This window comes from Helicoverpa armigera, chromosome 9, assembly GCF_030705265.1.
Source record: "Helicoverpa armigera isolate CAAS_96S chromosome 9, ASM3070526v1, whole genome shotgun sequence".
NCBI lineage: Eukaryota > Metazoa > Arthropoda > Insecta > Lepidoptera > Noctuidae > Helicoverpa > Helicoverpa armigera.
Window position 1 is genome coordinate 5,864,915 of NC_087128.1, and position 14,856 is coordinate 5,879,770.

The 14,856-nt window shown below is 40.3% G+C and overlaps 1 protein-coding gene across 7 annotated transcripts in view; it reads right to left on the reverse strand.

Annotated features, from left to right (window-relative positions):
- Positions 1-14,856, reverse strand: part of LOC110375670 (phosphatase and actin regulator 3) — a 51,937-nt gene that overhangs the window by 22,185 nt on the left and 14,896 nt on the right. For all 7 annotated transcript variants that reach the window (XM_049839286.2, XM_049839281.2, XM_049839284.2 and 4 more), the window contains 3 exons: positions 14,541-14,708; positions 13,701-13,799; positions 11,884-12,096 (listed from right to left, as the gene is read on the reverse strand). In XM_049839286.2, the coding sequence (XP_049695243.1) occupies positions 11,884-12,096; positions 13,701-13,799; positions 14,541-14,708 (480 nt within the window). The remainder of the gene's footprint in view (positions 1-11,883; positions 12,097-13,700; positions 13,800-14,540; positions 14,709-14,856) is intronic.

A 14,856-nucleotide genomic window follows, 5' to 3' on the forward strand; every position in this document is an offset into this window, starting at 1 on the left:
ATGGGAGCGTGACATTGACATTGCGAGTGCAGGTCGCGGGCGGGTGGGGGCGCGTCGAGCTGGAGCTGCGGCGGAACAGGTGCGTGCGGGCGAGAGGTGCAAGTGCATGCGGATCTGGTGCTGGGGTACCATTGTTACGCGCGAACAGCGTAAGGTTGGCCGTGTGCCGTGGGATAGGAGACTTGCGGCGCACGTAGTAGTGGTCGTGGCGCTGGGGCGGCGGCGGCGGCACGAAGGGCGGCGGTGGTGGCAGGCGCGAGGGTCTGCGCCTCGCGCCGCCCGCGAACGCGTCCATGGCGGCGAGCGTGCCGACGTCGCTCATGCTCGCGGCGCGCTCGCGGCTGGAAGACTGCGGCCGGCCGCACGATCGTTACTTCTCCCCCCAGCCCCCGGCACCGCGCGCGCTCTTCGATCGCCGCCCGCCCTCCGCGTTTGCCGTCCGCCCGCCCACGCGCTGCTTCGCTTTGTTTTGAATTTTTAATTTATCGCCATTCATCTAGCACTCGTTCACAGTATTACAAGAAAATGAGCCACCCTAGGGTTTAAATGGTTCAATGACCTGGAATTTAAGTCATATAAAGCTATATGTTAAGTAACTATCCATGCCCCATCATTCGTGTCACATGTAAGGCGCCATGATGTGCCGGTAACCCTCGATTACGAACCCTTAATATGATACCGTTCCTGCTTACGAAATTGAAAATTATTTATGTTATTTGTAATTACGTTTTTTCAGCCATTTCAGTGTATAAATGTTTTAGCAAATAGGCTTTACAGGCATTAGTCTTTTGTATACTGTACAGTTACTTAATACCTAACGCCAACGCCACTTGCCTACTAAGCAAACTTCAATATTCTCAAAGCTTATTCCTACAGCTTTTGAAATATTAACGTGCTCATTAAAGTTAGTACCTGTACAACATATATATTTTACTGTATGTGGGCGAAGCTTTGAGTCCAGCGTTTCTACCTACACAATGCAGTGGTCCATCGCCTTTGACATTTTCACAGGATTAAAATTTAAAATTAAAACAATTCTAAATATAGCCTTAGCAACCGTACAAGGTGACAATGTCCTATCATGTAATATTTATCCCACCCAAAACAAAAATGTGAAAGACTGCCAAGTTCGATAATATGGGAATGCTTCGCCTATAAAAGAAGTGAGATCTGAATAAGTACCAAGTTCCATACACATACCTCAGTTAAAAATAGTTACTTTTTAATGATGTTACTTGGCATATTAATGAAATTTTGTATTTTAGATAAGTGAGGGGGTCTCAACAGATACTAGAAATTTGATATGCGTAAATAAAATAGATTTTGAGTTACAGGGGGGTCGAATTTGGCCCGAAATGGTTCGTGTAATATAACCCACGGCCGGTGTGTCGCTTTTTTTGCTCGAACTTGGCGGACACACTGCCGTGTGTCTAGATAACAATTTGGGATGCTGGCCTCTCCTTTCTAAGAGATAAATTCGTAGCGACTGTATGAGTACAACATGTTTGTGGTATACTGAAACAATGTAACTGAATGTTCACTATGTTGCGATTAGGGTTGCCAGGCGTCCTGCTTTACTCCGACATGCTTAGCTTTTTACAGTGGTCTGAGCAAAATGCAACGTCAGACACAACCAGCTTATTAGGCTTTTAGCCAAACGGCAAACAATGCTTTCCAGCACTCTCGGTGGTTATGGCCAGCCGTGCAACTTTAACTATAATAGTTTTTGTATTTCTATTTTATACCCATAAGAGATTGTGTGTATAAATATACGTGATACATATATTTAGTATAAAGTATTAGTATAAATATACGTTACACATATTTTACATTTATACTAATATTAAAAAGAGGGAACTTTTAGTTTGTTTTTACTTATAATTTCTATTTATTGTATTTGGAGTTTTTATCCACATAGGTATGTCATTGTCAACACCGTCGTATCCTCTAAACTCTAATGACTGACATCAACTAAAAGCTTCTACCTTGAAAGCTCCGAAACTACTGAACCAACTTGAAAAGTACTCTCACTATTAGGAAGCTAGACTATCCCCGGGTGATATAGTCTATATTTTATCCGGATACGGGAAGTAGTTTCCACACGAGTGAAAACGGGAAACATCTTGTTAGTTAACTTTAATCTCAATAATATAATATTTTACTACCAAACGGTCGGATTTAACAAGCAACTTTTCTATTTTCTTTATTTGCTTATAGAAAATCCAGCTTATTAAATGATGGGAGGCAGCCCTACACGAAATAGTTTATTCATATTCATGAGTTTTCATATACCCGCATCATCTCGAAAACAGGTAGCAGAGTTTGCGTTAAATGACAGTAAACACCACAAATTATTATGTATTTATGCATACGTTATCATGAGCTTGCCTATCAACACAAACAAACCTGTAGTGTGGTGTTGCTCCCATTCAGGAATTCAGATATTGGTAGTTTTATTTCTGGGTTTATGCTCCATTTAACCCCTGTTACTTTGTATTTATCTTTACGACGCTGTTAGCATAGATTTGGAACAGCCTATAGATAAGAACTTTTCTAAATAAAAGGTAGAGATGTATTCCAAATATATCAATGTCATGGATTTAATAGTAGCTGGCGTGGATTCAAACTGCTAACACCCCGTAATCCTGTGCTAATTGCCGAGGCAAATAAACAATGTGAAATCCCGGTCGAATTTCGAGTTTAGCACGTACCACTGCATAACAAAAGTTTACTGTGCTTATCATGATCACCTATATCCCACAATAAAAATAAAAACCCTAAGGAGCAACAAGAAACACTGTTGCCTGATGCATCTAATAGTTTTTTTGTTGCATTGTAATATTGTTAGAAGTCGGTATTACTTCTTGGATTTTTTTTCTTATTTTTAGCTTTTCAGCGACTAGCAATAGCTGTCACTGTCCACAGTGGTGAAAAGTTCTCGTCAACACGAATATAAGCCCAATCACGAGGTAGTCAATACATACCGTTACGAAGTTTCCTAGACTTTCTCTCGTCTCCAACTCTGAACCTTTCTTTGCTCGCAAGCTTAAAATTTTCGAGAGTTTCCCCGATTTCTCAGGGTTCCCATCATCCTGATCCTAGCCTTGATAACAAATGGAACCCTTAAATATACGACCGAGATATGGGCGACCAAAAATTAAAATTTTTTAAACGTACGAATTGATCCCTCTTTTTGGGAAAATCGGTATAAAATTGTCATTACATTACTAGATTAACATAAAATAAGCCGCAATTGGCGAAGTACGACGAGCAAATGTAGAGTGCTAAGTTCGGTTAGCTGTGTATATCATTCCATCCTACTAATATTATAAACGCGAAAGTTTGTATGTATGGATGTTTGTTACTCTTTCACGCAAAAACTACTGAATGGATTTTAATGCAACTTTACAATAATATAGCTTATACATCAGAATAACACATAGGCTACAATTTGTAAACATATTGTTCGAAATACTAAACCTGCGCAGACGAAGTCGCGGGCACCAGCTAGTGTAGAACTAAATGAACCCTAATCGATAGATATAGATACTTGTAGGTTCATGCGGATTCCACAATTACGATATAATCTTATAATCTTATAAGGATCCCATGGATTTGGAAGCAGGAATCATAGGGGGCAAATGCTCGTCAACTTCCTCGAACGCGAGGGGCTCTTTTTGATGAACTCCTTTTTCAAAAAGCAGCCCCAAAGGAAGTGGACGTGGCAAAGCCCCGACACTATGACTAAAAATGAGATTGACTTCATCATGACGAACAAGAAGCACATATTCAGAGACGTCTCCGTGATCAATAGGTTTAATACCGGTAGCGATCACCGACTTGTCCGAGGCTCTCTGAATATCAACTTCAAGGCCGAACGTTTCCGTCTGATGAAGGCCAGGCTCCGACCAACACTGCTCCAAACCATGACAGGATCCGAAACGTTCCAGTCAAATTTGGAGAACCGATTTGCCGCCGTGGAAACCACAACAGACGTTAACCAGAACCACGAATATGTGGTTCGGATCCTCAGGAGGAAGGTTCGAGATTCTGTAACATGCAGCGTAAGGGCAAGAAATCAAAGCTTTCGGAAGAGACATTAGGGCTTATGAAGAAACGACGTGAAAACCCGCCTGTCACTTCGTCAGCTAAGCGGGCTCTAAACCAAGAGATCAACAAGCACGTACGACGCGACCTCCGGTACTCCAATACTCTTGCCATTGAAAGAGCAATTGAGCTGAATCGGGGTCAAAGGTGTTCGTACAATCTCTTGGAAGAAGCCACTTGACGAAGCTGACCACAACAAGTGGAGAAGTCGTTTCTTCGGTGCCGGCAGTCCTTTCGGAAGTGGAAAATTTCTATGGCCGGTTATACGCATCGCATGCATCTCGACCTGATCCCGGAAATGAGGATTCTAGAGCCACATTAACACGCCATTTCACCGAAGACCTGCCAGAAGTCAGCAGTGGCGAGATCGAGATCGCTCTGAGACAGCTCAAAAATGGAAAAGCCCCTGGCGAGGATGGCATTACAACAGAGCTTTTAAAAGCAGGAGGTAAGCCCGTACTGGGGAGCTCCAGAAGCTTTTAATGCCGTCCTGTTTGAAGGAGAACTCCAGAGGCGTGGAGTAGGAGTGTTGTCGTCCTGTTCTTCAAAAAGGGAGACAAAACCCAGTTGAAGAACTATCGACCCATTTCCCTCCTAAGCCACGTCTATAAGCTGTTCTCAAGAGTGATCACGAACCGACTTGCGCGAAGACTCGACGAATTCCAACCACCGGAGCAGGCTGGGTTTCGAGCGGATACGGCACCATAGACCACATCCACACAGTGCGGCAGATTATACAGAAGACCGAAGAGTATAATCAGCCCCTGTGTCTAGCATTTGTGGACTATGAGAAGGCCTTTGACTCGGTTGAAATCTGGTCTGTTCTGGAGTCCCTGCAGCGTTGTCAAGTAGATTGGCGATACATTCAAGTGATGAGATGTCTCTACGAAGCCGCTACAATGTCCGTCCAAGTACAGAATCAGCAAACAAGGCCCATACCGTTGCATCGAGGAGTGAGACAAGGGGATGTTATTTCCCGAAACTGTTCACTAATGCAATGGAGGATATGTTCAAGACGCTGAACTGGAAAGGACGCGGCATCAACATCAATGGCGAACACATCTCACTTGAGATTTGCTGACGATATCGTCATCATGGCGGAAACGCTGCAGGACCTACAACAGATGCTTAACGACCTGGCTGAATCTTCTCTACGCATCGGCCTACGGATGAACTTGGACAAAACCAAGGTCATGTTCAATGAACATGTTCTACCGGAACCGATTGCGATACACGGCGCCGTTCTCGAAGTTGTTCGGAAATATGTATACCTCGGGCAGACATTGCAGTTAGGTAGAAACAACTTTGAGGACGAGGTGAATAGGAGAATTCAGTTGGGTTGGGCTGCATTTGGGAAGCTACGTCGAGTCCTAACATCGTCGATTCCACAGTGCCTAAAGACAAAAGTCTTCAATCAGTGCGTCCTACCTGTCATGACTTACGGAGCCGAAACGTGGACACTGACGGTACGGCTGGTCCACAAGTTTAAAGTTGCTCAGCGGGCTATGGAAAGAGCTATGCTCGGCGTTTCTCTGAGGGATCGCATCAGAAATGAGGTAATCCGTCAGAGAACCAAGGTCATCGACATAGCCTACCGAATCAGCAAGCTGAAGTGGCAGTGGGCTGGCCATATTAGCCGAAGAACCGATAACCGTTGGGGTAAACGAATTCTAGAGTGGAGACCGCGCCTCGGCAAACGTAGTGTAGGACGTCCTCAGGCACGGTGGAGTGATGACTTGCGCAAGACGGCTGGCAGGAGCTGGATGCGAGAAGCCGAAAATCGATCTCAGTGGCGTGCACTTGGAGAGGCCTATGTCCAGCAGTGGACTGCGATAGGCTGATGATGTGTATGTGATCTTATAAGCATTCACTGAATTACCTCTGATCTTTTAGGTAAACATGGCAAAATAACTTTTTAAATTAAAAACAAATAATTGTTTAGTTTTTAAAGAAAGACAGTACTACATAGTTTCGCAGTGGATCAATGCAGGTGCATTAAAATTGCTTTTACAAGCGGCGATACTTGATAAACGTCTGGTGCAGGGCCGTCAACCCCGCCACCACCTTGCAGCAAGGCTAATATTTTTGCAACTTGAGCTGGTTTTATTCACTTGGTGTCGATATAAAAGTCGAATACTCAAAGTAATAACGTTGCTCAAAGGAATACCTGTATTGTATGAGCGACTTGTTCATTAATAAATAGTTCCCACGCTATAATCAATGACTCCGAACCTGAATGCTCGGGGCTTGATAATCGAACACAGGTCGACATTATGAGTAATTAATCATGTACTGATTAATATAATTATACCTGAATTTGTATCTAGAAAAAGCCAATTTAATCCAAAGGTATAACGCCTAACGAGAAAACACAGATAAAGTCCTTCACATGTAAACTGATGAGAAAGTTAACCCGGTCGGAAGGGTTGCCTTTTTTAATTATTAGGCAGACCATCCTCATTATGATATGACAAGAAATAAAGACCTAATCTGGATGTTTTTTTACAGCTGTATTATTTACAGGCAAAGACTGAATTTGAAAAATAAAATTGCCCTAGGATGCCTTCTTGTTGCGTCTTATAAAACTCAGACGAGATTTTTTTCACAGTCTGCACCTGATGTCATATTTAGTTCACATGGGCTTTACATAAAAGGTCGCATCAGAACAGAAGCTTCTACGAATCACGCAAACTCTCAGCAAAAACTACTCCTTGTTCCTTTATATTATACGTCCACTTACAATTGACCTATAGCACTCCACTACACAAGATTGCAATATTTGCGTCAATAACAGACTGGCAGACGGAAACCAAAGTTATTCCAAAGTTCCGTGCCGATACGTCTTGCTAATTTTGGCACGGAACACCAAAAGAAAATAAATACCGGCGACGGGCATGAGGAATACTTTTGAATTAGTCGAAAGGATATGATTTAAAAACTGTTACAGCCTTGCGTGGTGATTAATGCTCAATCCTTCTCCGTGTGAGAGGAGGCCTGTGCCCAGCAGTGGGACGATAAAAAGGCTGATTTAAAAACATGTAAATAAAATTGCAAGACGAAAAATAAAACCTTATTTATAGTTTATGAAGTTCGCTGCTATATAAATAAAACTGCACAGGTATACCTAAGATAAATGATCGTCACTTTATGATACAAACGTCATTTAAACAAAAAGGAGCATCGCATCTACCTCACATGCTATCTCTGACCGCAAGGCATGACGTCAAAGTGTTAGTTACAACTACAATTGCATCGTGAACTGTTAAACGCCTCATAAATTATGAACTGAGTCGTTAGTACTCGCTCCGGAGAGATAACATTCACAGGACAGTATAACGTTCAAGCAAACGGTTTATACTTTAGAGATCCATTATGTGACTGTTGCGACGAAATACAAGATCATAGAATAAAATAACTGATTTATAATGATAGAAACAAAAGTTCTAAATTACTTTTTGGGCCATACTTTGTTCTGTATCGTAAAAGCCCGATAGGTCCAGCGTTATGATATTATTGTTTGATCCTTTCATATTTTTTATACATTATGTGTACTGTGTTTTTTAGAAGACAGGCCGTGATTAGGCTTTCTCACACCCCAAATAATTGCCCAAATTTTCAGATGGATAAGATAGATTTTTCAGCAATTTACCTTTAAGTACTGGGTGGGTATATGAATGTGATAACATGTGCAAAATGTTTTTAATAGAACTCGTAGCTATTTCTATCAACCTTTGACGTCCACAACATCATAAATCTTCTCGGTCCTCTTTTGGCCAGGTCTCATTCATCCCCTACCGACATTCCCTTCTTCAAGTAATCCGTCTACCGTGCAGTAGAACGATGTGCTTTGAGTAGCTATCTGAACATTAGGTCAGGTAAGTCCAGACATTGGGGTTAACGATACAAGGTACGCACCTCTAAGGCAGGCGCATCCCATGATGAAGCCCATCATGGAGAGGCGCTGCGCGGGCGGCGGTGGCGGCGGCGGCGGCGGCGGTGGAGGCGGCGGCACGCGCCTGCCGCGCGGAGGCGCTCGCGACACCGCGCCAGCTATTACCCACCACTCTTAACCCTCCCCGGCCCGCACATTCTCACTACACCAAACCCCATCACATTTCAACGATCAACCATAAAATGTGAGGACATAATACTCCCAAAATGTTTGAGCATAGTTTTAACAGCAACAAATGTGACATTTAATTGAAAGATGTCTTCCAGTCTTAGTAATTCTCTAGTCCAAACTTAACTTCCGCTGCAACTACATCACTCAAATGATTAGCAAACGAAACGTAAGTGTACGCAATGCGGAAAAGCAAAGGTGTAAAATAGGTTTTCAGTCTATCATGACAGCGTATGACTCAATAGCAATTTGAAATAATTGAATAGAATATTAGATGTTGTGTTCATTGGAACATATCGTGCAAGCGTCGCGGGGCAACGGGGCAACGACGCCGGTGCAGCGGTCGCGATCGCGTGCTGGCGCCCGAGCCGATCGATACCGCACGCAAAGTTCGCGCCTCAGACCTAACTACCGACCACCACTAAAACATATGTCTACATCCGATAAAAAAATGCACTCAATACTAGCACCAAATAAGTACTGCCAGCCAGGACGCAGCTTTTGCCTGAATCATTTACTTCAGGAACTAAGTCTCTGGCAAATGTATGCTTTATTTACTTATTATGTCATAAGTCACAACGCTATTATTATGTTTTGTGTATGTTAAAATTATACATTATCCCATAATTTTGAATAAAACCATGTTTCCTATGTAACAATTACTGAAATTAGGTCAATAGGTAGACTGGGTATAATAATAAGCTTAAACAAAAGTTTAATTAAGACGCAGAACTGAAATAATATCTATTAATACGAGCACGGTAATAGCAATGTGCTTATTGTTTATTTTAAAGCAGTAAAGTAAAAACCATGAAGCAGGACTGTTAAAAGTGCATAATAGCAGCCATTAAGGGGTTTAATAACGGGTAATTATAACTATATGGGTTAACCTAATAGTTACATCGCGCCGACTCTACATTTTATTTCAATTATTTTTTTCATAGAACGGTCTAGATTCTCTTCTATGTATGGAAATAAAATCGTTTCATAACTAAAATGTAACCTAACAATTAAAAACAAACGGTACACTGCACCTCCCAGAGCTTTCAAATCAAGCTTTCATGTGATACAGCCGTAGGGCCGCTGTAACGATCTCAACAAAGTGTAGGCCAGACACCACAAAAAACGTAGAATGCTGTTTTAGATCCCGGTGATTTGACAGGTGGTATATCTATGTGAGCAGGTAATCGAGTGAGGTTAGGGCTGGCGGACGCTCGGGTCGGTTTGCGGCAGGTCGCGGGCCGGCGGCGCGGGCGGGCGCGGGCGCGGGCGGACCGACACTGAGGCGCGCGCCGCACAACCGCACCCCGCGCACATGCCGGCACCCAACCCCCAGTCGCCAGCAATACCATCTAGACTTCACCGACTGCCTGGCTGCATCTCGCCGTGTGCTCAACACGCTCAACATGCCTATTACTATTTTAGCCCACCGACCCATTTACCGATGACAAAACACCACATTTCATAAATAAGTTTATAATGAGTTATATAACTAGTCCATTTAAAAAGTAGAGCACCTATTTGTCTGCTTACAATATATTTTTTTACAATTCTTTGACTAACTTATTAACGAACTAAAATAAAACCTCCCACAATAACTCCTAAAGTTCTCAAAATAAATGAGTAGCCAGTATCAGCTAAATTAGATAACGTGGATTTTTTGCGAATAATGCCAACTCATTTGAAATTTAGTTTAATAAAGCTGAAAATAGATTTGCGTGCGTGCACAAAATTTGGGTTAAAAATTTAGAATAACGACTACAGACGGTGCTGAATAAAATAATCAACGAATCATTGCGAAATATCATCAAGAGAAAACTATTGCGAGGTGCAAGAGATGATGTAGGTACCATGTTAAAGTGATTATAGAATATAGTCATGAACAATGACGTCACGTTGCGGTAGCCCTGTCTGTGGCAGCAGCTTGTGGTGGGTCAACGTTCGACGCCCGTCCTGTCAGGATGTCGTTAATTCCCGCCACGCGTCACTACCTATTCTCCAATTACATTTAATCCGATTCAATAATTTTAAGTTCTAATATTAATATTTATAATGCTCATTGTGCAATACTTTAGATTAGAAATTGAGATCTATTTGATATCAATTTGTCAGCTACTGCAATCCTACATCCTTTCTAGACAATCGTTTTGCCACAAAATTCTTTAAGACTATCCTATACCTAAATCAGCAATTGGTTCATGACTGCTACAATAGTTACAATTCTTAAGTTGGAAATCAGATGTCAAAACAAAAGAGAGCTATGACCAACTTTTGCACGCTAACCACTTGACTACGAAATACATGAAGCAACTTTTGTAAAAGTTTGTGTGAATTCATACTTTGATTGATATAAATGTGGAGCATCTAATAATAATCGCAACAGTCACGAATTAGTCAGATGTTTAACAAACGAAAATACCGTCAATGTTTTACGAATGAATACTAACCATTACTGTGCCAGATAATAGACGTGGACTCTATGATGTAGCTTTCATAAACATTCAAGAGATTTGAAAAAAGAAAACAGTTTGTGAAACGCTGTAATTTCAAATAATTGGTAATTTGCCTCTCCAATGGCATTGCAAGAGGAGTTGTATCGTATTAGCTTCCGAACACTAAACTATTTCCTGAGATTACAACGATGATTACATATTTGGAGACAGGTAAAAACTACTAGTCAAGATTTTATTTCATAACTCTCAATAATTTTGTTAACATACTAATGACAATATTACCTGATAATCTAATCAGTTTATTTATTTGCCCGTTGTCTCAATTAACATGGTACTTAATAAGCTTTGCGAAGCCTTATGTACATATTAACCACTATCAGGTGTGTGCTAGTACAAAAACAAATACGCAGCTCACCATTAGCATATGCAAATAATTATTACATAACAGACCTGCTGTTGATTCTCTACTCATATACACATCAATTAAATGATAAAAAATATGATAGTGAATGAGGAAAAACTGGATATTTAAAGATAAAAATACCTCTATCACGTGTTTGAATTAATTCTAATTTTATCTGCATGTATCGAATTAAATTGTGTTCTATTAACAAGAACGACCTACATTCGTATGGAAATGCATATTACCGTCCAACTGTGGTTGGGGAAAACCCATTACTCATGAGCATAAAAAGATTAAATAAAAAGTTGTGCTCGAGGATTGAATGCGTTTTCGAGGGTTGCCTTTTGTATGACTTTAAAAAGCACGCTATTTAGTTCGCGTTTATAATGTCTTTTATGTTTAAGTTTCCTCAAGGCTGTGAATGTAAAATACGGCCTTTTTTGCGAAACTATCAGATTTCAAGTTAATAGATCGTATAGAAAGTTCTACAATTAAGTTAGTGAGCTTTAAGCTGTCTGAAGTATTTGTGAAAGATTCGCGCGATTCGTCACAGTGTCTAAAAACAACGACCCAGAAATTGCTGGATGTATTTGACAGCTGTTGTAAACATTTCGCATTATGTACGTTATTTCGTTTCTTACGTAATGAGATCACAATTTTAATTGCTGTAGGAATTTAAATGCTTCTAGACTTGCTCATTGTTATTTTTGATGAAGGTCTTATCTGTGCAGATTTCTACGCCCTCCATCCAAGGCGGCTTCTCAACTCAATAGTTGTATGAAATACATGTGATCACTGACCTATGACATTATTGTTTTGATGGTGGTGATGCGCGGCGGCGGCAGCGGCGACGGCGGCCGCCATGGCTGCCTGCTGATGCTGCTGCTGCAGCTGCGACGCGAGCTGAGCCTGCAGCGCCGCGTGCATGCCCACCAGCCGGTCCTGGGCCGCTTGAGCAGCGCTCACCTCGCTCCGCGCCTCCTCAGCGCCGCTCGGTGGAGACAGTGGTTCATCTGGAAGAAAACAATCATTAATATCGCCCAAAAAATTACATCTACTTAAATGTAGGTATGTTTACAAGCTCTTTAGTTCTATATCAATTATTATTTATTCATTGTGTTGTGGGTCACCATTATGTCTAGAAATTTCAATAAATATAGGCATTTTAGGGCAACTTTATAAAAAGCTCCTTTAGTTTTGACCATATTTACAGGAATGTTTTATGTCTAATGAAGTGTTTGCTCAGAGCATCGTACCTTAACGTACGTGTGCAAACTGCAAATCAAAATACTTCTCACGCTCTTTGAAAACAATAATGAACAAATTAGCACTATCTAGAATCTAATTATAGTTCATTATGCAACTGATAATCCAATCAAGTATGGAAATTGACCATCTTTTGCTATAGATAAGAAAATCATGACTTGTGGTAACTGTGGAAATTTTTATCCATTCAAAAAACTTATAAAAAGTTAACTGTGCTGCCCAATGAATCACATCTGTTGTAATAAGACAGCTATTGTCGCCTACGAACGCGTGTGAATGGTATCGAGAATGGGCTCTCTTTACATTCGGATGTCAACGAACCAATTTAATCAGATTGCTTCACGATCCAATACTTTGGTCTCCACAACTTTGTGATACATGACACCATCAGTAGTAAAACGATCGATAAGCGAAGATAAGCGTTTGGTAATTTAATATCACATTATTTATCGCTGTAATCGGTCCGGACGTTAAGTACTTCCAAATAAAACGTGTTCTTCACAAAAAGAGGAGTTCCGTGAAAAATTAATTGCAAGGTAATTATGAGTTTAGGTATCTCTGTGTACTCATTATCTCAGTAAAATCCACACACTTTAAAGGAGTCTGTATATTTTTATGTTTCGGTTAACATTATTTTAAACACAGGTAGCGTACTCGTTTATTACACTAATTAGACATAATTATTATCTACTGTTACTTATGTAAATTTAAGTTTGTTAAAGTACTAATGCTATAAATAACATGCACTTATCAAATGTCTGTTGATAAAGATAATTAGTATATCATTAAATGACTACCTATGTGGAAATTTTTAATTGAAATCCTGTATGAAGTATAAAACTTTCAATATTTAATAATAACTAAGGCACTGTATGTAATCTATTTCTAGGGAATAATTCCAATCTTATGAGTATCGACATATTGATGTAATTATCATAATAAATCTTTTGTTTTCCCTATGCCAGTGGGTTTTCTTACAACTACAATTAACAACAAGGAAAAATACACATAAGGAATTTATGAGACAACATCGGTCGTTACAGCTGACAATAAAATAATAATGATTTTGATAAACATGTTAAGTAATGCTTTATCGATTGTTATCAAAAAGTTTGTCTACTAATACTAGGTATGTATTTGCAATATTAGCTAATTTATTAAACAAAGTTATGAACTTCAAACAGGGCCTCACTTTACCAAACAAATATTATGAGTTTCTTATAAAAGTATGAAGTAAGTACTAGCTGTTTCCCCTGCTTTCACCTGCATCCCGTGGGAACTTCTTCCCATACTCAGAAAAAAATCCTCTTTATTATATTAGTAAAGATAGATGGATAGATAAGTAACTCACCGACTTCGGGAACAGGCGTGACCGGGCTCTCTGGCAAGAGGATACCTTTTTGCACCAGCTCATCTCTATTCGCTCGGACGGATATCTTCCTCTCTAAGGCTGCAAACAGAAACATATTATTGTATATTTTACTAAATATAAATTTATTAAATATAAAATAGGGGCATTTATTTTTCAATCTTTCATGAATGTTAAAAGCTCTCAATAGGAGAAGTATGGAACCTGTATTAAAAATCCAGTATATTCGACCCTTAAACATTGCAGCACGTTACTGGCCAGAGTTTAACCAATTTAAAAATTACGCCGAATGTAAACCATGCTGTATGCCAAATAGGCAGAGGAAAATGCAGGTACCTTCGCTATGCCCGACTCGTTTTTAGCAAACCTTAGTGAGATTCTCAATGTTGTCAATTTCCTAAAACGTGGTCACAACTATCCGTTTCAACATTTGACAACTGATCTGATTAAAGCCAAAGATTTCAAAATCAGAGTCAGTTTTTCAGTTTTCATATGCTAATACTTCAAATAGTCATGCTACAAGTTCTTATGTAACATCAAAGCTATTATTAGCAAGGTTTCAAAGAGTAGGCCTCATGGAGAAGAACCTGTTGCTTGTTTGCCAAATCGCATCATGCATTGCATGAGTGTTTAATAATAAATGTTATCTCCAATGCGATCATAGAGAACCGCAAGCGAGAGTTTTGTGTATATCGATAAAACAGAAAGTGTTTAAATTCCGCAGCTTCACGTGTACATGAATCATGTCCGGCTCCGATATCATGATGGCCATGTATCACATCGCTGTAGATAACGAACAAAAACAGTTAATAGTTAACTCACTTCTAGATGCAGCTTCGAACTTTTCTGATTTCTTTTTCCGTTTCCACTTCCAAGGTTTGAATAGTCTACCAAAAGCCGAGAACTTGGACTTAGTTCGTTCAGCCGGAGGCGTGCGCGCGCCCGACCCCAGACTGTTCGTGCGTACCGCAGAACCATTTTGTTTCTTTGCTGCAACAAAAAAACACATAATGTCAATCAAACTGGAAACTCTTGAATCATCTTAAGCCTTATTGTTACCTTGTAGCTTTACAATTTAAAAACACCAGACAATAAGACCGTTCTTAAAATATGGATACATATTGTAGCGCCGAGCATT